Source organism: Puma concolor, chromosome A2 (assembly GCF_028749965.1).
Source record: "Puma concolor isolate L17-30 chromosome A2, mPumCon1.1.hap2, whole genome shotgun sequence".
Taxonomy (NCBI): Eukaryota; Metazoa; Chordata; class Mammalia; order Carnivora; family Felidae; genus Puma; species Puma concolor.
This window is the reverse complement of record NC_141668.1, coordinates 18,754,909-18,776,995: the sequence shown is the minus strand read 5'-3', so window position 1 is coordinate 18,776,995 and position 22,087 is coordinate 18,754,909. Positions and strand designations below refer to the sequence as shown.

General features: G+C 38.5%; 2 protein-coding genes across 8 annotated transcripts in view; one reads left to right on the top strand and one right to left on the bottom strand.

Annotated features, from left to right (window-relative positions):
* Window positions 1-20,135, bottom strand: part of CNOT4 (CCR4-NOT transcription complex subunit 4) — a 148,331-nt gene extending 128,196 nt beyond the window's left edge. For all 6 annotated transcript variants that reach the window (XM_025929985.2, XM_025929987.2, XM_025929986.2 and 3 more), the window contains exon 1: window positions 19,999-20,135. The gene's annotated coding sequence lies outside the window, so the exon portion shown is untranslated. The remainder of the gene's footprint in view (window positions 1-19,998) is intronic.
* Window positions 20,070-21,568, top strand: LOC147583037 (uncharacterized). Of its 2 annotated transcripts, none has more exons than XM_086689431.1 (3): window positions 20,070-20,199; window positions 20,893-21,194; window positions 21,461-21,568. In XM_086689431.1, exons 2-3 carry the CDS (start codon window positions 20,933-20,935, stop codon window positions 21,508-21,510), a joined length of 312 nt encoding a protein of 103 aa, XP_086545557.1. In that variant the 5' UTR covers window positions 20,070-20,199; window positions 20,893-20,932; the 3' UTR covers window positions 21,511-21,568. The 2 variants fall into 2 exon arrangements, with proteins under 2 accessions (XP_086545557.1, XP_086545551.1); XM_086689425.1 differs by having other exon boundaries at window positions 20,079-20,199; window positions 20,805-21,194.
* Window positions 21,569-22,087: the final 519 nt, after the last annotated feature.

The following is a 22,087-nucleotide window of genomic DNA, read 5'->3' as shown; positions in this document are numbered from 1 at the left end:
GGATTTACTCTAGACATGGGAAGCTAGTTTAGCATTTGAAAATCAATGTAATCTGGGGCGCCTGGGTGGCTCAGTTGGTTAAGCATCCAACTTCGGCTCAGGTCATGATATCACGGTTCATGAGTTTGGGCCCTGTGTCAGGCTCTGGGCTGACAGCTCAGAGCCCAGAACCTGCTTCTGATTCTGTCTCTCTCTCTCTCTCTCTCTCTCTCTCTCTCTCTCTCTCTCTGCCCCACCCCCGCTCGTGCTCTGTCTCTCTCCCTCTCTCTCTCTCAAAAATAAACATTAAAAAAAAAAAGAAAGAAAATCCATTTAATCCACCATATCAAAAGGCTAAAGAAAAAAATACATGAGTATATCGACTTACAGAAAAAGCACTTGACAAAATTCTTAATAAAAATTCTCAGTAAATTAGGAACAGAGGGGAACTTCAACTTGGTAAAGAATATCTATAAAAAACCCATGACTAACGTCACACTTAATCGTGCAAACCATATGCTGCTTCTCTAAGCTCAAGTAGAAGGCAAGGATGGCTGCTCTCACCAATCTTATTCAACACAATTATGGAAGCTTTAACCAGCCAACAAGGTAAGAAAAAGAAATAAAGAACAAACAGATTGGAACAAAGAAAAACAAATTCTGTGCCTGTTTGCAGATGACATGAAATTCTACCTAGAAAACTCCAAGGAACCTACCAAAAAATCCTAGAACTAAGAAGTGAGTTCTACAAGGTCACAAGATACAAGATTAACACACAAAGATCAATCACATTTCTGTACACTAACAATAACCATGTGAAAACCTAAATTACAAATACAATGCCATTTACAGTCATGCCCCCCCAAATTGAAAAACTTAGGTATAAATCTAATAAAACGTGTAGGATCTGTATATTGAAAATTACAAAATACTGATGATCAAAATAAAAGAAGACCTAAATACTGGAGAGACTTACTACTGATTGGAAGACACAACACAATAAAGATATCAACACTCCCTGAATTGATCTATAGATGTGATGCAATTACTAGCAAAACCCCAGAAAGACTTTGAGATACAGATAAGCTTATCCTAAAAATTATATGGAAAGGGAAAGTCCTACAAGACCTAAAGAAATTTCGAAAAAAGAGTCAAGTGGGAGGAATCACTCTTCCTGATGTTAAAGCTTACTATATAGTCGCAGTAATCAAAACAGTGTGGTACTCACACAGAAAGACATACAGATGGATGGAAGAGAATAGAAAATCCAGAAATAGGTCCTCACAAATATGCCCAACTGATTTTTGACAAGCATACAAGGAATTCACTGGAGGAAAGATAGCCTTTCCAACAGATGGTGCTGGAGCAACTGTACTTAAAAGAAAAAGCAAAAAAGAACCTCAACCTAGACTTCGTATCTTATACAAAAATTAGTTCAAAATGCATCATACACTTAAATATAAAATTATTAAAACTTTTAGAAAAAAACTTAGAGAAAACCTTAAAGTCAAAACCTTAGGACTACAGTAAAGAGTTCTTAGACTTGACACAAAAAGCACAACACATAAAAGAAAGAACTGACATATTGGACCTCATCAAAATGAAAAACTTTTGCTCTGTGAAGTACCCTGTGAAGAGGATGAAAAGACAAGCTAGAGTGGGAGAAAATATTTGCAAACCACATACTGGACAAAGAATTTGTATCTAGAATATATAAAGAACCCTCAAAACTCAACAGAAAAAAAAAAATTCAACCAGAGAATGAGCAAAAGACCTAAATAGACATTTCACTGAAGAGGATATACGAATGGCCAAAAAGCACATGAAAAGCCATTCTACATCATTAGCCATTAGGGAATGCAAATTAAAACTATGAGATATCAGGGGCACCTGGGCGGCTCAGTCAGTAAAGCACCCGACTTCAGCTCAGATCATGATCTTATGGTTCGTGAGTTCAAGCCCCCACCTCAGGCTCTGTGCTAACAGCTCAGAGCCTGGAGCCTGCTTCATGGATTCTGTGTCTCCCTCTCTCTCTGCCCCTCCCCACTACATACCTAGCAGAATGATAGGGCATGGCAAAAGTCAAATACTTAAAAGAAAACTAAGGCCTGAGAAAGTTAATACTAAGAAGGATAACAATATAGGCAATTGCCACCTATGAGCCTGCTCTCTTCACCTTGAGAGTGTACTTTCACTTTGACCACTATTATTAAACCCTTGCTTTAAATAAAAAACAAAGAATACAAACAAACAAAAAAACAATATAAAAGTATTTAACTTCAGAAGAAAATGCTTTTACTATATGTAATATCAAATTCATTTTTAGTGAATATATAACAAACACATCATTAACTGAATTAAAAATAACTCAAAGTATTAGGGCAAAGAAAAGGTAAGTTTAAGACAGTGCCCAAAAGAAATATAATACAAACCACTATCATAATTTTATTTATTAATTTAATGTTTTTTGAGAGAGCGCGCGAGCATGAGCAGTAGAAGGAGAGGGGGAGAGGGAGGGAGGCAGGGAGGGGGAGGCAGGGAGGGGGAGGGGGGGAGGGAGGGAGGGAGGGAGAGAGGGAGAGAGGGAGAGGGAGGGAGAGAGGGAGAGAGGGAGGGAGGGAGGGAGGGAGAGAGGGAGAGAGAGAGAGAGAGAGAGAGAGAGAGAGAGAAAGCCCAATGTAGGGCTCAGTCTCACAACCCTGAGATCATGACCCGAGCTGAAATCAAAAGTCAGACACTGAACCAACTGAGCCACCCAAGTGCTCCACCACTATTAGAATTTTAAATTTTCTGCTAGTCACATTAAGTAAAAGTAACAAAAGGTAATCATTTTATATAACTCAATACATTCAAAATATTATCAACTCAACATGTAGTCATTATTTTTTTAATTACTAAGGAGATATTTTATATCTTTTTGTACTAAGCATTCAAACTCCAGTGAGTATTGTACACTTAGCACACATCTCAATTCAGACTAGCCACATTTCAAGTGCTCAATACCTACCTGTATGTAACTCATGGGTACCACATTGGACAACAAAGGTCTAAGAAATGGCTTAAGATAACAGATATATATCTACCTTCAGACCAAGAGATTAAGTCCAATAGTTTGAAAGGATATGGTATCAATAGCAATGTGTACACAATCTCATAATTTTGATAGGATTGTTGATCCCAGTACAAGAGAACTTTCTGAATGGGAATCAAAAGAAAATTGATTTTGATAGCTAAATTTGTTAAGTGGCCAACTCCTGATACTGGCTCAGGTCATGATCTCACGGTTCGTGGGATCAAGCCTGGTGTGAGCCTGTAAGGGATTCTCTCTCTCCCTCTCTCTGCCCCTCCCTGACTTGCCTGCACTCACTCACTCACTCTCTCTCAAAATAAATAAATAAAGACTTAAAAATTTTTTTAAAAAGGGGCACCTCGTGGCTCAGTCAGTTAAGCATCCGACTCTTAGTTTTGGCTCAGGTCATGATCTCCTGGTTTCAAGAGTTCAGCCCCGCGTCTGGCTCCTCCATGCTGAGGGTACGGAAGCTGCTTGGGATTCTCTGTCTCCCTCTCTCTCTGCCCCTCCCCCACTCACGCTGTCTCAGTCACTCTCAAAATAAATAAACTTAAAAAATGTTTAATTAAAAAAAAAAGAAAATTAGAGAACATGTGCCTTCAGAGAAAAGAATGCAAAGAAATAAAATAAAGTTCTTTTTTGCCAATCTCCAAACTTCTTTATGTGCAGTACAGTGTAAGTCTTCCAGAAATTATTAGCATTATGACAAGTACATTCATTCACTTCCCCACAATTTTACACATCATTTCTTCCTCACTTATCTGTATCAATTCCCCTTTTCCTATCATGTTCAGTATCATTCTATTGGAAATTCTATTAACAAAAGTAAAACCAACTCACATCCCAGCCTTAAGAATGGGTTTGACGATATGTGAAAAGGGAGCTTAGAGTATAAAATACTAATTCAAATAGAGTGAAGTCAAGAATTACAACACTTCCAGGGTGCCTGGGTGGCTCAGTCAGTTAAGTGTCCAACTTCAGCTCAGGTCATGATCTCAAGGTTCATGAGTTCGAGCCCCGCGTCAGGCTCTGTGTGGACAGCTCAGAGCCTGGAGCCTGCTTTGGATTCTGTGTCTCCCTCCCCTTCTGTCCCTCCCCCCGCTCACACTCTGTCTCTCTCTCTCTCTCAAAATAAACAAATGTTAAAAAAAATCTCTAAAAATAAACATTAAAAAAAAGTAAAAAAAAAAAAAAAGAAATACAGCACTTCCATCTGAGTAGGAAAAAACAAAAAGGGCAGGGGTAGAGAGAGGACACTAAATCTGGCAGGGGATGAGGGAAACCTAATATTGCTAAAGGAGATTAGAGGTAGTAACAACAACAGATCTCTACGAAGAAAGGGTGGTCTACTCTTGCATTCAAAGCAACTTTCTGAAATAGTAACCAACTCAGACCTTCTCTTTCCAATTTCCTTGGGGATATAGGTGTCAAGCCTTTCTGTAGGGTTGGTTAATGAGGAGAAAAGAAGAAGACCATGAATCATGCCTGACAACTCTTTGTCCGCCCATAAAAACTGATAATATAAATTGATAATTTATAGGAATTGATAATATAATCAAGGCCTACATTAAATTTGCCTTCTGAACCAATGAGAGTTAGTAAAATAAAACAGACTAGAACAATCTCTAATCTTATCAACTCATATGAAATTTCTCAGATGTGGTGCAAGATCTCTTGCATCTAACTTACGCCTTCAAAGGATCATTCTGACAGCTATATATTAACAAACCATAAAGAAAAGGGTAGAAGTAGAGACATCCCTTAGAAGGCTGCTGCAATTACCCAGCAAGAGATGATGGTGGCTGTGGAGATGGTGAGAACTGGTTGAATTCTGTGTATGTTTGAAAGGTAGAGCCAAGAATTTCCTGATGGAATAAATGTAAGAATAAGAGAGTCAAGAATGATGCCAAGGTTTCTGGCCTGAGCAGCTGAAAGCTGCCAACATCTGAGACAAGGAAGAATATATTGGTGAAGCAGGTATGGGAGGACAGATTTGGGAGGGAAGAGCATAAATTCTATTTTGGACATGTTGAATTTGAGATATTTAACAGTGATGCCAGTGGAGATATTAAGGAGGCAACGAGCTATACAAATCTAGAGTTGAGGAAAGTAGTCTCGACTGGAGAAATACATTTGAGACTCATCAACATTCAGAAGGTATTCAAAGCCATGAAACTACCAGAGATCACCAAGAGAGTGAGGGTCAATAGACAAGATAATCGTGCACGGAGTTCTGGGATATTTCAATGTTTAGAGGTAGGCAAAGAGAAGAAAGAAAGACTACAAGAAAGACTACCAAGAAAGAAGGAACAGCCAATAAGTTGTAAGAAAAACCAAGGGAATGTTGTATCCTAAAAGGCAAGTGAAACAAGTATATCAAAGAGGAAAGAGCAAATAACTTTGTCAAATGTAGACTGATCACATAAGAAAAGAATTGACTCCTAGATTTACCAGTGTCGTTGTTAGGAGACCTGAACAAAAACAATCAGTACAGTGAGTGATAGGGGCCAAAGCCTGACTGAAATGGGCTTGAAAGAGAACGTGAGAAAATAACTAGAACAAGTACATTTAGACAATGCTTTAAGGGCTTCTGCAGCAATGGAAATAGATAAGAGCAACAGAAGATATTTTTATGAGGGTAAAAATTACAGCATATTTGCCCAATGATGGGAATGATCCATGAAAGAAGAAAAAATTAATGATCTGAAGAGAAGGAGGAAAATTGCTAGACCAATGTCCAGAGTAAATGAAAGGGGATGGGATCTAATGCATTAATCAGAAGAACTGAATTAGATAGGAACAAAGACAGTTCATCTATAGTAACAGAAGGCAAATGTCTGTGAGTCAGACTAGCAGGTACATAGGTGTGGAGGTGGAGGAGTCTGAAGAAGAGTTCTTCTGGCGGTTTCTATTTTCTCAATGGACTGGAAACAGGTCCATCAACTGAGAGTGAGTAAGAAGAGGAAGGTTGGAAGTTTGAGAAGAAAGGCAAGGGTATAACTAGTGATCTGTGAGAGGGAAAAATGAGTGGACTAAGGAAATAGACTATGACTGCCAGACAATATTAAGGAATGCCAGAGGTTTCTTATTATGAATCCAAAGTGAAAAGTGCCCATCATAATTGTATTCTTCAGTTGCTTTGAGCCATACAAGTGCAGACATGAAGTACTCAAGAGAATCTGATTTAACTAGAGTTGATGTTTTGCCAAGCGAGTATGAAGAAGCAAAAAAGGAGCAAGAGAGTAGAGGGCATATGAGAGGGAATGAATATAATGATTGATCACTAGGTAATGAATGTATAATAGGTAAGAAGAAAGAAAATCAAGGGAGCAAAGGGCAGTCCACAGACTGGAGGTCCTAGTAACAGTAAAAGATTTTGAGTTAGAATAGTAGGTAGAATGAGCGGAAAAGACAGATGGCAGAGGGCGTTACATGAATTGAAAATCAGGGAAGGGTTCAAGTTATTGGTGATAAGAAGGTGTAAGATATAATCATGGAGTGAGTGACTGAGATGAGGTGTTGAGCAAAATCTTGAAAGAAGAATTTTAGGACTTAAGAGACCACAGTACAAGGACTGGAAATGGTATATGTTGAAATTATGAAGAATTAAAAGAGGCATAGTGCCAGCAAGAATAACAGTGAGCTAGGAGCTTTAATAGTCAAGAAAAGAGAAGACATAACCCAAGGTGCAGTAGGTGACAGCAAACAAGGGTTTATGGACAATATAACCTGTTAACAGCCAAGCTTCACGAAGAGAAGGAGAATATAAGACATCTGCCCTATTTTCAGTCTCAGTGGAACCAGGCTTTCTCTTCAACTCCTATTCAACGGAGGAAGTCAGAATGGGAAATAGTTTTAAATCTTAGCGCATGGGATTCCTCACTGACCTCTGAAGATGGCATACAAGAAAAAAAAAGAACAACTTAATCGCCAACAAGTAAGAGGGCTGCAGGGGAAGCAGTGTTTCCAGAAAAGTAGAGGAAATGTTCAGGAAAAAAACAAAGATACAAGAAATTTTGCTGATGATGGAGAGGAATGAAAAGAGAGGAAATATAAAGAACCTTGTGGGGATTAAAGTGTGAGACTGGTGGTGACTGACATAAAAAGGGATAAAGAATATAAGATCAGTCCTGACATACTTCAGGCAAGTAACAGTGTCAAGGCTGTGAATGCTGGAGGCAGGAATGACTGTAAGAAGCTCCCTGTCAAAAGAAGACAACAAACAGTCTTGGGAAGCACGCTTAGTCTCAGTGCAAACGGCTTCCCCTTCAACCCTAATGATAGCTTGCAAGAAAACTATAAGGTACTTGCAAGGTTGTAGAATTTCTGAAAACTAATAAAAGGTCAGAACCACACCTAGTATCTAATAAGTACTCAAAGATAAGTTTTTATTAGCTCATCAAATGTAAAATATAATTATTGTAGCAAAAAAGAGATTCATCTTACATTTTCCTTTCCTCAGCTAAATGGATTTCCCAAGTGACTGCCAGGTAAACAGTACCAAAACGGACCCAGAAAACTCATTTCAGAAAGGAGAGGAAATCTTTGAGGTCAACTTCTTTGTAGTGTTCACCTATCTCAGAAAACCCACCTCAATGGTAGAATAATTTATTAATTCAACAAGCATATATTGAGCACCTGTTATGCACCAACTACTATTCCCAGAACCTGGGATATGTCAGGGAACAAACACCCCTACTCCAGTAGATGGAGATCAGCAATAAACAGTATATATAAAGAATAAATGGATTTATAATATGTATGAAAAGAAGTATTGAAAAAAAATAAAACAATGCAAAAATTAAGAGAGAGGGGCCTGTGTTCTAACTGTAAATAAACAGTCAGGGCAGGCCTGACTGAAAAGGAGATCATTTGAGCAAAGGTCTTAAGGAGTTGAGGTAGCTATGTGGATATCTGGAAAAGTAGTCTCCAGGCAGAGCAAACGGCCAGAGCAAAGGTTCTAAGGCCTTTACATTTAGTTCTTGCTACTCCTTGGTGGTAATTCATTTATTTCTTTTTCTCTTTGAGCCTCTAATCCTACCCTCTTCCTCACTTTAGCAGTGGATGATAATAATAGCTAATATTTATCAGGTATCATGCATTCTTCTAGGTGTTTTAAAAAGATTAAATAACTTAATCCTTATCACAGATCTATGAAATACATGTTATCATTGCCTCCATGTTACCGGGAGAGTTACAGAGTTAGCAAGTGGCAGTCTTGAAGAAGCACATGTATCTTCTCTCCTATGAAACTTAAGAACATTCAGCACAAGCTGCCTCAAGTTTTTTCTCTCTAGTAAATAGAATCTCTCAGACTACACATTCCATAACTATGAAAGTGTTATTGCAATGTCTTCCTGCCATTTTTTCAGTCATTTTCTACACTGAATGGTCTTGACTTCTGCACTTACATCTTCCTTAACCTTCCCCCCACCATCTGATTTACATTCCTAGGCTTGTGAAATTGCTTTAACATGGTTCATGACCATTACACCACGAGCCAAAGGGCTTTCTCTATACTCATTCTCCTTGCATGTTGTACTGGACTATGTCACTTCCTTTTCGTCTGAGAATAGAAGTGGTACCATATTAGATCTTCCTATTTTTCATCTTTGTGACTTCCCTCTCCTGGAAAATTTCTTTGTTTTCCAAAACTCAAGCTTTTCTGTCTTCCTTTTACCTCTCCAATTATTCCTCTAATAACACTTTTTTCACTTTGACCTCTTAAAGGCAGAGGTCCCAAAAGTTTAATTTGGGTCCTTTGTGCTTCCCTCTCTGTTATCTCACAGTCTCCCATAAGATTTATCCACCAAGTAGGTAAGTATTTATGGAGCGCTTACTATCTGTAAGGTGCTATCTAAGCCACTTACGGTAGATCAGTGAACAGGACAAAAACAAAAAACAAAAAACAAAAAAAAACCCTCTGTCCACATAAAATCAAATAATTCTATGCTACCAAGGACACTCAAAACCATCTTCCCTTAAATACTATTTTAAACACATCACTCTCCTTACTCAAAAAAAAAAAAAAAAAAAGAACCTTGCCATGATTGCAATGATTGCTCTCTTAACAACCATATCTAAATTTCTCTGCCTCAGTTCAAAACACTCCATAACTATTTTCTATCATACCTATCCAGTTTCATTTTCTATTACTCCCTGATTCAAAAGAATTCCAGGCAGGCCAGTCCTTTGATTATCCACTCAAACACATTACTTGTGTTTCCAGCTGGTCAAATGACTACTGAAAACATACATCTAGTGCCTAAACATTAACTGTATTGAATAAAAAAATAAGTCTTCAAAAATGAAGGTTTTCTGATTCTTTCCAATGTATAATAACATATTGTAACAGCAAACACTTATACAAGGTTCACTATGTGCCAAATGTTATTCTAAGAGCTTTACATATGTTCCCTCATTTACTCCACACAACAGTCTTAGCATCTCTATCTTACAAATGCAGAAGTTGAGGCCCAGTCAGGGTAAAGTAACCCACCATAGGTCTGACAAGTAGTGAATGGTACAGCCAAGATTCACACTTAGGCATTCTGGCTCCATACTATACCGCATACTCCTGGTAGGAGCAAAAAATAAAAATAAGGAGAATTCAAAGAGTTTGCACAGAAAAACATAGGCTATTAAAACCTGTGTTCAACTTGGGGCATCTGGGTGGGTCAGTTGGTTAAGTGTCCAACTCTTGGTTTCGGCTCAGGTCGTAATCTCACAATTCGTGCGTTCAAGCCCTACACTGGGCTCTGTGCTGACAGCACGAAGCCTGCTTGGGATTCTCTCTCTCCCGCTGTATCTGCCCATCCCCTGCTCATGCTCTCTCTCTTTCTCAAAATAAATAAACTTTAAAAAACAAACAAAAACTATGTTCAACAATGAAAAATCATTTAAGTTAGTCCTTTGCTCCAAATACTGAAGAAAATATTTTCTTTAATATGATGCCAAGTTTTAAAAATTATAGAACTTTGGGGTGCCTGGGTAGCTCAGTCGGTTGAGCGTCCGACTTCAGCTCAGATCATGATCTCACGGTCTGTGAGTTCAAGCCCCGCGTCAGGCTCTGTGTTGACAGCTCAGAGCCTGGAGCCTGCTTCAGATTCTGTGTCTCCCTCTCTCTCTGCCCCTCCCCGGCTCATGCTCTGTCTGTCTGTCTGTCTGTCTCTCTCTGTCAAAAATAAATAAACATTAAAAATTTTTTAATAAAAATTTAAAAAAATAAAAATTATAGAATTTAGTAGTACATAACAAAAAATACAATCTGTAAACACAAACACATCATATATTATTCAGGGTTCACCAAAGCTGCTGAAAATATTGTTAAGCAAGACAAAAGAATATATGGTGACACATGACTAACAAATGTTCTTTTGTTAGCATGCTTGTATTAAAGTCTTTTACTGTCATACTTGCTTTCATCAGGATCAAAATACATTTGAATACAATGCAGGGAAGGTAGCTACCTTAAAAAGAAATTACTAGCTTCACTTTTTGGAAGCAAAACTCACATTAGGATTGTGTCCAGTATGAGAGAAAGATTTTAGAAGTAAGGAATCTCAAAAAAGTACCACCAAGCATCAACTTCTAAAAGTACTCTTCAACCTATCACTAACTCCGTGGCTACCAAATGATCTTTTAAAAGGTTCCTAAGGACTCACTTGGTAAATTCATGAAGCTATTTTGTAACCGATTACATAAAATTAAAAATGAAAGAGGATTTTCCATAAAACAATCTTAGAACAATATATCACTAACATATAAGCAAATGAGGAGGATCATACCTATCCTTTTCTTCTCTTTCCTGTTTCCCCTTTCCTTCCGGCAAAGAAAAGACAAATTTGTCAGGTTTTGAGCTGCAGAGGTTAAAATGCACAACACTGGACAAGGACACTAGTTTGATTTGGAAAAGACAAAAGTTTATAGCCTTCCCAACTCAAACTGACAATCTAACTTAGAAAAAAACCCTGACGTATATAGCCAAAGGCAGCAAAGGAGCCAGGGCCATCAATGCTTTAGTCAAGAATGCACAATAGCCATTATTCGAATTTGAAGTTTTCTCACTTATTTTCTGCCTCCCCTCCCTCTTCCTGGGTTTAAAATGCACCTACCTCCTGGCCATCCAAGGCAACCCCAAAGCCACTAGCACAAAATCAGCTCCACCCCAAGAATTACATGAATAAAGAAAAGCAAACTATTATTAATAATTTGGGATTTAAGTTATTAAAATCTGAGAGAGATTTTTTAGAGCAGGGAACCATTTTCTCCCCCCAACCACCGCCTGTGACCTTTATAAATGGCTCCACGCTCCAAGGGACTAAATTAAAATTTCCTGGGAAAAGACTGGATTGGCAGCTAGCTACCTCTGAAGATATTCTCAAATACTAAGATTCTCCTGTACCGTATATTTGAGTTTTACTTCCCTCCCACATATACTGACGGCAATGAGAAAGATATATAATCCTTCTCAAGATTCTCCTGCATAAAGGAATCTCAACTCAGTCTTAAATCCAAAGTTAACATATTAAAGCCCGTTAACCCACCCAAGAAGGCAACAGCTTTCTATTCTAGTGACCATTTTAGATAGCACACATGATCAGCTAAATAAAGAAGTAAAAAATGTCAAAAATAGCTCTGTCACATTACCAGGATTAAGGAGGTCTTAGGATATAGGGAATGTTGAGGAAAAACAGACATTTCCCAATAACGTACTATATACTGCATCATCATCTGTATCCTTATCAATATTTCCTAAGTACCTAAAAGGTCCATGGCATTATAGTAGGTCATGAATGTTATAATATCAGGACTGAAAATAATTGGTAAATAAAGAAAATTTAATTTTGAAGTCGTTGCAAGCACTGTAAGCTTGAGATGGTTTCCTACTCCATGAGAATTCTTGAGATCTACATGCTATATACTGTAGAAAAGGAATACATGTGATACTGAAGGAAGCAATAAGAGAATAAATGGCAATACAGTATTTTTCACCTACTATTTACAAAGCCAGAAGCAAGAAATCTATTCCCCGCCCCTGCTTTTAGATAAAATGTAAAATTTTCCTTCACAAATGTAAAATTTTCCAGAAATACAAAACAGATGAAGTTGGTTTAATGAAGAGTCAACAAAACAAAGAAGAGAAGAACTTCAAGGGTCTCAGAACTTAAGAAAAATTCCAAATAAAACAAATATGGCTAGATCTATTTTTAATACGTTTGTAAAAAAAAAAAAAGGATAACGAAAGAAAATCAAAGAACACATTTTCGTTTAATAATGTCCCTACATTCTTCTTCAGCCTGCTGACCTAAACTTTCCCATCCTTAAGTAAGCGTGAAGCTGACAATATTTAGAGCTCTACTTTATTAGAACTTTCTGCCATTTCTTCTATTCTAATCAGGTCATTATCAAACTCTAAATATATTCAATAATATATACTTAGCTGTACCATATGAACTGTTCAGATGTAAGTTTCCTAATAGTCCTTCTGAACTCATTCACACATAAGAGGATGAGGCATAAATTTCTCTTTTACAAGTGTTCCATCTCTTATAATCATGTAATTAAGACTTTTATTTTCTAAACTCGTATTCCTCAATGAAAGAATATCTAAAAATTTTTTAAAACACTGGTAGATATTTTTTATAGAAATTTTTTGAGAGTGTTATTTGAGCAATCATACATCACTTCCCTTCAGGCCTGGATAATAAACTGCAGTTTACTATCAAAGATAAATAGACCACATTTCTTCAGTTCTCTATGCTCTAAAACCTTGGTGTCATATCTGAATGTAAGGGACTGAAGAGAAGATGGAATCAATGCTGCCAAATTCTACAGAATTTCAACACTAACTTCTCAGTGGCCCCTTACCTCAGTGGCCTAGTCATTAATTTTTCAAACTCAACTGTCAACCCCAAAATATGTGGCAACCTACTCAAAAGGAATGTTTCTTTAAAAAAAAAAAAAAAAAAAGGCATGTTTAATATGTTATCTCCTGCCTCCTGACCATCTCTAATGGTCCCTTACTGTTTAGCAGAGGAAATTCAACCTGACACTGAATACACTTTTCATAACCTAGCTCTACCCTAGTATACTAACTTATCTGACACCATTTCCAGAAATTAAAACCCTGTTCCACTGAGGTCAGACTCCTTACAACTCTCCACATCATGCTGGTCACCACCAGCATTTGCTCATGTTTCCTAACCTTCCTGGAATGTTCTCCTTCTGGAGATGTTCCATCTATGCAGATAGTATATATTCTTTATTCAAGTCCCACTTTCTCTCGGAAGTCTCACTCCTAGAACTTGAGTCTGAAGGTATCCCTAAACTGACATACTGGACTCAGACTACATACACCACACATAATTCAGACACTGCTTTGGATGGTGTTAATTAAATTACTGTGAAAATTTACCCAACGAGATAATAAACTCTTAAGAAGAGGTTGGACCATAGATCAAAAGGTGGATATGTAAGTACTCAAAGACTATTTGACAAGCCGATTAAATCATCTTGATAAAAAATCAAGATATTTTATTATGTCAAAAGAGCTCCAGTACAAATGAAATAATGTGATGACTAGGATTTGCTTCAAAATCATCCAGGTCAAAGAGTAGGGGGATGAGAAGTAAAGTAAATAGGGGTATAGATGAAATCAGATTGGTTATGAGGTGATAACCTATGAAGCTGAGTGACAGCTACATAGAAGTTGGTGTCACCTTTTTTTTTTTTTTTAAGTAGGCTTCATGCCCAGTATGGAGCCCAAAGCAGGACCTGAACTCACAACTCTGAAATTAAGACCCACGCTGAGATCAAGACTCAGATGCTCAACCTACTGAGCCTTCAGGAGCCCCAATTGGTGTCTACTTTTAAACTTGTTTAAAACTTTTTGACATTAATAAGTTTATTTAAGTATTTTTTAAATGTTTACTTATTTTTGAGAGAGAGAGAAAATGTGTACATGTGTGTACAAGTGAGGGAGGGCGGGGGGGGGGGGGGACACAGATTCTGAAGCAGGTTCCAGGCTCCAAGCTGTCAGCACAGAGCTGGATGCGTGGCTAGAACCCACAAAATGAGAGACCATGACCGGAACAGAAGTCAGATGCTCAAACGACTGAGCCACCCAGCACCCCAGGGCTAAAGTATTAATATGGTCTTTATTTCATTTTAAATGACAAAACCAAGATACGTTATAACATGTTCTTTACCCAACAAATACCTAGGTCCCCAGAGTAAGAAAACAAATATCCGGGAAGATCTAATTTAACAGGGAACTTGTAGCACCCTAATTCTAAGGATTAATAAAATTAAGTTTTAAAGAAAAAAAAAAGTGATCAAAATGGGGGGGAGGAGGCTCTCTATCAAAAGAATAATTAATCTTATTACCAAAAGGAATTCTGTTTATACTTCAAATTTTCAGTCAATTACAGCATTCACAAAAAGGTCCATCCAAACTTCAGGAAATAAAAAACATCAGGAAAAAAATCAAGGATACAAAAAGTAGAAAAAAAAGAAGAAAAAAGTTGCTAAAATGTTCAATAATACAAATCAGCCAATACTATTTCAAGAAATCCACAATCTGAAGACACCTATTGACCTCAACAAGGAATGAATTAATAGGTTCTTAAATAATCAGCAAAATTAGCACTTCCTCTTTATTCCAAGGACTGAAAAAACATGCTTAAGAAATTTCAGATATTTGGCTTAATGACAATGTATCTGTTTGTTGCTAAGGAATGCTCTACCCCTTTGATATTTTAGTCTATAGCTACTTTTCAAAAATCAATCAGCATTTTCCCACAACATCATTCATTAACTTCTTCCAAAAGCAGGAATGCAACACCAGCTATGTTTAAATGTCATCATTTTATTCTTCTAATTACACTGCTTTTTTTTTTGCCTCGACTTTTTTTCCAGGATGGTTTTAGAAATAAACCAAAATGATTATTTTTGATTTTCCCTCTCCATACTTTCTCTCAACACTCAAGAGGTAAGACTTGGGTTACCATAACTAAAAAAACATACTACTTGTTTTTGAAAAGATACCGGAGGGGGCTCCTGGGTGGCTCAGTCAGTTAAGCATCCGACTTCAGCTCAGGTCATGATCTCAGTTTGTGAGTTAGAGCCCCACATCGGGCTCTGTGCTGACAGCTCAGAGCCTGGAGCCTGCTTCGGATTCTGTGTCTCCCTCTCTCTGTCCCTCCCCCTCTCTTTCAAAAATAAATAAACATTAGAAATTTTTTTTAATGTTTACTCATTTTTTTGAGAGACAGACTGAGAGTATGAGCAGGGATGGGGCAGAGAGAGAAGGAGACACAGAGTCCGAAGCAGGCTCCAGGCTCTGAGCTGTCAGCACAGAGCCTGATGTGGGGCTCGAATTCACGAACCGTGAGGTCATGACCTGAGCTGAAGTGGGTCGCTTAATCGACTGAGCCACCCAGGCGCCCCCAAAATAAATAAACATTTAAAAAAAGAGAGAGAGAGAGACTCTTATGAAAAAAAAAAAGATATCAGAGAAGTACATAGACAAATGGTGAGGTTTATCCTAATAGTGATATATCATCTCATCACCCAATGCAATTAAAGTTTAAAACAGGACAACACTCTTGTATAAACAGAGTTTTGTAAGAATGAAACCTTCCTCGCAAATAAAGTTCTTAGGAGAAAAATAAACCCATCCTCAAGCTGCCTTATACTTGTACTATCTTGAAAATTAACTTTTTCTAGCAAGTAAAAGTAACAATCATCTTTTTGGTAGCATGTAAATTCTCCCTTCTAGTAAAAGAAAACTCTGTTACAGTAGGCTAATCTAAGGAGCCAAAATAGTGTTGACATTTTCTCTTCCATAAACTAATTTCCGATTAAAAAGTAAAAGAATTATACCATGAAAAAGAAATGTGACAAAACCCACTGGATTATACTACTACACTTGGAAAAGTTAACATTCACCACACAATCTTTTCCTTTTTTTTTTTTTTTAGTTTTTTTTTTAACTAAAGTTTATTTATTTTTGAGACAGGGAGAGACAGAGCATGAACAGGGGAGGGTCAGCGAGAGGGAGACACAGAATCTGAAACAGGCTCCAGGCTCTGAGCTGTCAGCACAGAGCCCGACGCGGGGCTCGAACTCAAGGACCGTGAGATCATGACCTGAGCCGAAGTCGGACGCTTAACCGACCAAGCCACCCAGGCGCCCCCACACAATCTTCTCTAATAAAGAAGACCACATAGTAACAAGATTAAAAACAATTTTGAAAAAAAGTTCTTTCAGAAGACCACTGTGTCATTAAAAAGTCCCACTTATCTTCTTTCCTTGCATCACTACATAATTGAGTAAATTATTCCATCTTTAAAATTTGCATAATCTCAGAATTGGAGAAAAATGTTTATTACTATCATTAAGTTATCAGGGATATTGACACATTTTATATAAGAATGGGCATTTGTAGATTTTGCTAGTATTTCTGAAGTAACAAAATTTTTTTAAGATAATATTTTTTAAATCTCAGAGTGTGTTAAGTTTTATCCAATACATGCTATTCCAGTGGGATCAAAACCATTTACAAGTTCCATTTAGATTAAGAAATCCTTTGAGAAAAGTATGTAGTACATTCTAGTTATACTATTTCTAGAACACTAAAAATCTCTATAACCTATTTCCCTACTGTTTTTCTTTGGAACCAGTTGAGCTAAGTGTATCTTCCTTCACTAAAAGTCAAGACAGTACTACACTTAATGTCAGAAAGCTAACTGACAGAGGCTGAAATTTTCCCAAATTAAAACTTTCTGTTTCACTTGAATGGTCTATAAAAATAATAACATGAGTTGAAATAGATTCAATTGAGTATTACTGGCAGGTACAAAGCACACAGACATGCACGCACACAAACGAAGAGTGTAGCTTCTTAACCTTAAAACCAGGAGTAGGGAAGGAACGGGAAGCATTCTGAAACACTGTTGAAACTGAGAAAATACTTTCTTCATTCTCTTAAGCATTTAAAATCATTTTTAAAGTAAAATTCCCCTAATGCAAGGACTCTTTTTACACTCTCTTTCTCTTACAAAACAAGGAGTTGAAAGTTATTGCTAGTGAAATTGAAGGGCAGTACAAAAATTTTCCTGCATTTTGTCATTTGATTTTAACAGTCTCACCCTAATAAAATTAAAGATTTGCCTATGCAATCTTATGACAACAAATATTATGTAATAAGTCAACTTAAAGTAATTCATGTTCAAAAACCTTCCTAGAGAAATCTATTCGCCTGAAGGATTCAACTACTGAACCTGGCAGAAAGTATTCCAAACTATCAAACAAACAAACAAACAAACAAACAAACAAGATGCACGAAAGTATGAAGCTGCCATGTTTAAGTTACATCTAAAAATTTAAACCATACAAAAATATTCTGAAATTATAGCTCCTGATTTCCTTATCAAAATGTCAACAAAATTTAAATGCCTTCTTCAAATGTACTAAAGATCCCAAAGTAAATTCATTTTGACTTCCAAGGGCTGAAACTAAGAATTTAATGACTGCAGGAGAAAAGTGTGGAGTGAAGAAAATTACTTGAGAATATACTTAATGAGGTAAAACATCTCTACCAAAGATGTATTACCATCATTTATACTTTTCTGCCAAACAGTCCTCTCCTAGAACACACTGCTTACCAATCAGCCAAGTATCACTACCAAGGGTTTTCTAAACCTGTGTGTTAGAATTATTTGCAGGTACAAAGTGGAAGGCTTCTCCACCAGCGTATGACAAAGAAAAACGACATAGTTTAGAGTTGAAGATCAACTGTATTGAACACGTTCCTACTAACAAACTAAATGTAAGTAATTTTTAAAGGAAAAACCTCAAGTTATAACTCAGGACAATCTTGCTACGTAAATTGCTTGAAATTCTCAGAGTAGGGATTTAGATTCCCCAAATTGGGGCTTAAAGTGGCTAAAAGGAAAAAAGAAGTTTTGTAAACAGCTTTTCTAACCTTGATTTATATTTGATAAAGCAGAGCACTTACCACAATTGAGTAAACATAATGCTAAATGAAGATTCCTCAAGTATCACAGGTAAAATTTATAAAAATCACAGTAATAATGTGCAGAAGTGATGAAAAGGGTAACTGTATGTATTTGTATTTACACTTGAGGTACATCACTTTGCAAATAAGAGGGATACTGCTGCATGAAATTGCTACTATGACTTTTAACATTTTTACCTACGTCTTAAGAACACAGTGTCTTATTTATGTTAAACTTGAAATGTTGAAATGCATGTATCTGATCTGGGAAATCCTGTTTTCTGTTAATTCTTTTTTTCATAGTGGTGTGATTGTAGTCTCCTTCTTCCCCTTGTGCCATTAGTCAGGGCATTTCAATTTTGCTTTCGTCAAAAAATGGACATCATGAACCACTTCGTGCTCCTAGTTTTCTTTTTAACGTAGATAATAATGACAGTGAGTGCCAACAAATGCATGTAAGGGCATAGCTTTGTCATTTCTTTTCCCAGCCCCCTTCTTTTCTGGGAAAAATGATGGATTTAATTCTGAAAAAAAAAAAAAATTCACTTTCCTTTTGCATACATACCCAACAAGTTTTCAAGAGAAGACAATTTATTCGGATTACTACCATTCTAGAAATGTTAGAAAGAGAGAACTTCTCAAATCCAAAAATACGAAGTCTGATATTAGCTGGAAAGGAAATTTCCACTGGAACCATAAATATGTCATCAATTAAGCTGAACCTCAATATAACTTGCTTAGTCAATAATCAATTTTCAATAGGGAAAGGATCCGTAACCCACACAGAACCGGCAGATAATCAAAATCTCCCTTATATTTTCGTGTGGAGTTCACAGAGTGATTTGGTTCTATGCCAGATTTATCTTATTTTGAAATGCCTAGGCTAATTTGTTGGTATAATCAGAGTTCACATTAAGTGTCCTGGGGAGAGGTAATTCAGTAGAATGCTTAGCAGCATGGAGAAACCGGTTAAAAATAGAAGGAGAAAAAAGGTCCCACCAGAGCGAATAATCCACAAATAGATCACTGAAAGCAAAAGGGAAACGTTCCTCTCCCGACCCGAGTAGCCTGAATAAATGATCTCCACTCGTAACGTTTAACAGTATCCTACCTCACTTCATTCACTTCCCAACTTGACTTTTCAGGGGCCAACACGGGGCATCCCTTTTTTCTGCAAGTGTAGGTTGAAAGAATCTGTATAGAAAAGAGGGAAGGAACGGACAATTCCCAAGAAAGCTGTGAAACAGGTGGGTTAGATCGAGCAGCAGCAGCATCTGGATACTTAAGGGGCAGCTTTCAAATGACAGATGTGGTCAAAGGAAAGGCTGCAAATCGGAAGAAGCGCTAGTGTGGCAGAGAGAGTAGGGGCTGATTGCAAGCACGAGAGGGGGGCAAAGGGTGTCTCCAGAGTGGCAGCAGTGGAGCAAAAAACAAACAGCAGGACGAGTGGGCAACGATGAGTAGTGGGACTGCTGAGCAGCAACAACTCGGGTCAGAGTGGAAGTGATGGCTTGTGTCTTGGGAGACGGGGGCTACCGGGACAAGGACGTCAGGGAGGGGAAAGAGGGCTGGGCAAACAAGGGAGCACTGGGACCCAAGATTTCTGCCCCTACAGCAACGCAGGGGAGAGAGCTGAAGACGAGAAGCCGCCTCGGCTCCCCCAATTGAGGAAATTTTCGAAGGAGTCGGTGCTCGCCGCCGCGCCGCCTTCTGCCCCGCTCCCTTTTCCTGGTGGTAACTGCTGTGGCGTAGAGGGGAGAGGGAGGAAGAGGAGGAGGAGGAGGAAGACCGAGGAGGAGGAGGGTGAAGATGAGGCGGGGGGTGGGGAGAAAGGGGGGTGCGGCCTGCACAGTCCCAGCGAAGCCTCCGCTCTCTCGTAGCCGGTCAGCCCCGGGTTTCCCCTAAGCCCAGCCCCGCATAGACTCACCCGCCTGCCTTGCCTCGCTTTTCCCTTAGCCGACTCCACGCGCTGCCGCGTCCTCACAAGAGACCACTGAACGAGTGTCGGGGAAAAAACTCTTCAGAACCGGGCCTGATTGCTTCAGCGAGTCCGACCTTTACGGCTGAGAGACAGACTCTCAGCTTTCGGTGGGTTCCACAGCCAGACGGGCCACCATCTTACATTAGGGTAAGACTCCTCCGGCCTCCGGTGCGCAGGCGCACGCCGATCCGGCCGGGAGGGGCGGGGGAGGGGCGGGAGGAGAGCCGGGCGGCCGCTCCCGCAGCACCCTGGGAGTTATAGTCCGCGGAGGGTAACCGCCCAGCTGCAAGCCGGGAGTTGAAGTTCTCGCTCGGAGGGTGGACGGGATGGCCCGCCTCACGTGGCCGCTACACTGCTGCCTTTCTTCGTATTTTGCTTCGTTCTCCGTCCTCGTGTAAAGCTCCGCTGTCATTCAGTCGGCGGTCTTCGTTAGCGGCTCCGTTTCCTCGGTGTGTGCTCAGAACTGGGATACCAGAACTCGGGCGAGCTTAACCAATTTAGGGGGAACCGGGAACGTCTCTTCTCTGCCCCGCCCACCATAGGTATTAAAGGAGGCGGGGTAGAGGCAGGTTGTTGGTAGGAGGAGCGCGGGATTTGATCTGGGGTGAGACCTTGACTCTGAATTGGCGTCTGTTTGCGAAAAGTGAGCGTTAACTCCTTTTCCCGTCTTTGCGCATTTTGGAGCCACCACCCTTGATCCCATCCTCACCGTTAATCTCCAGTGAGGAAGTATCCTAAATTGTCCTGTACAGATATACCAGAGAACGATGGAGCCATGCACTTAGAGAAACGTGTTTCTAATGATATAAATTTGAGAACATTATGTGGACTTCGCTGCAGATCATTGTTAGTTCGGTGTTCTACCTGCACGGCTCTGCGCATGAAGTTCACCAACCACCACATATCAGTACATCCCAACGAATGTTCAGAATGTACTCGCAATCCCTACGAGCGCCGACGAATCCTCAATCACAAAAATCAAGTTCCTGATCCCACCCGCTGGTCTCCTAGAGCTCTGGTGAAAGTGGCTCTCGAAGCACTCAGTTTTGCTTATTGCGTGTATTCTTCGCCCATTCATACAATGAATGCTCAGTGGGCTCCTCCTGTGTGCCTGGCACTGTTCTATATATGGGAAGACGACGGTGAGTAAACACGAAATTCCCTGTTTCTATTCTAAGAATGCCTGTATCTATTCTAGGTGTGTTGGGGCGAAGGAAAGGGGGGAGGAGACAATCCATTTTTTAAGTGTATGATTAAAATGCATAGTGTATCATAACTGATGAAAAATATAAAACAGAAGGAATAGGGGGAAAGGTTGCGATTTTAAATCTGTGAACCTAATCTCCTAGTGAGAATCCTTCATTTCATTCTTTTTGGTTTTTAATACATTGATTTTTTTGTGTTTCAGTTTCTTCACTAACAAGGCTAGAGACAACAATTTATTTGGTGAAACCTTAAAGAACTTGATAAACTCGCGATTAACCATAAATTTGAAATTACAAAATCATGAAATTACTGTGTAGCAAGGAAATTTGAGAAATCATTTGGACTCACCTTTAGGTAACCATCTAAAAACATTGTGAGTAGGAGATGTGTTTTTTTAAAATGTGTGTGTTTTTTTTCTTACTAATTTTATGCTGGAAGATAAAGTAATGAAAAGAACAAAATAAAAAGAATCCTTTCCATTATTAAAGATTAGAGCCATTGCATTAAGACCTGAAAGGGATCTTAATCCTCATCTATCGAATCCAGTGTTTCACAACATTGTTTTAACCCAACACCTTTTTTAAATGACAAATATTTTCATAATATCTCCTTTATTAGCCTAAGATGAAATGCATAGATAATATAACCTGCATACACATGCATGATTTGGATTTAAATTGAATATAAAGTATAATATAAAAAATACAAAGAAAGTAATTTATAATACAATTTCTGTTTCAATGCATAAATGCTCAGACATAACGATTCTAGAAAATATAATCAAGCCGTAAATCAAGTGCTGGCATTTATAAGTAAAATCCCCATGAAT

Bases quoted from the DNA above. Each gene is read 5' to 3' on its own strand.
- LOC147583037 (XM_086689425.1), top strand. From the start codon at position 20,828: ATGCACTTAGAGAAACGTGTTTCTAATGATATAAATTTGAGAACATTA. The intron at 21,195-21,460 runs GTGAGTAAACAC...TTTGTGTTTCAG, and splicing joins CTATATATGGGAAGACGACG to TTTCTTCACTAACAAGGCTA.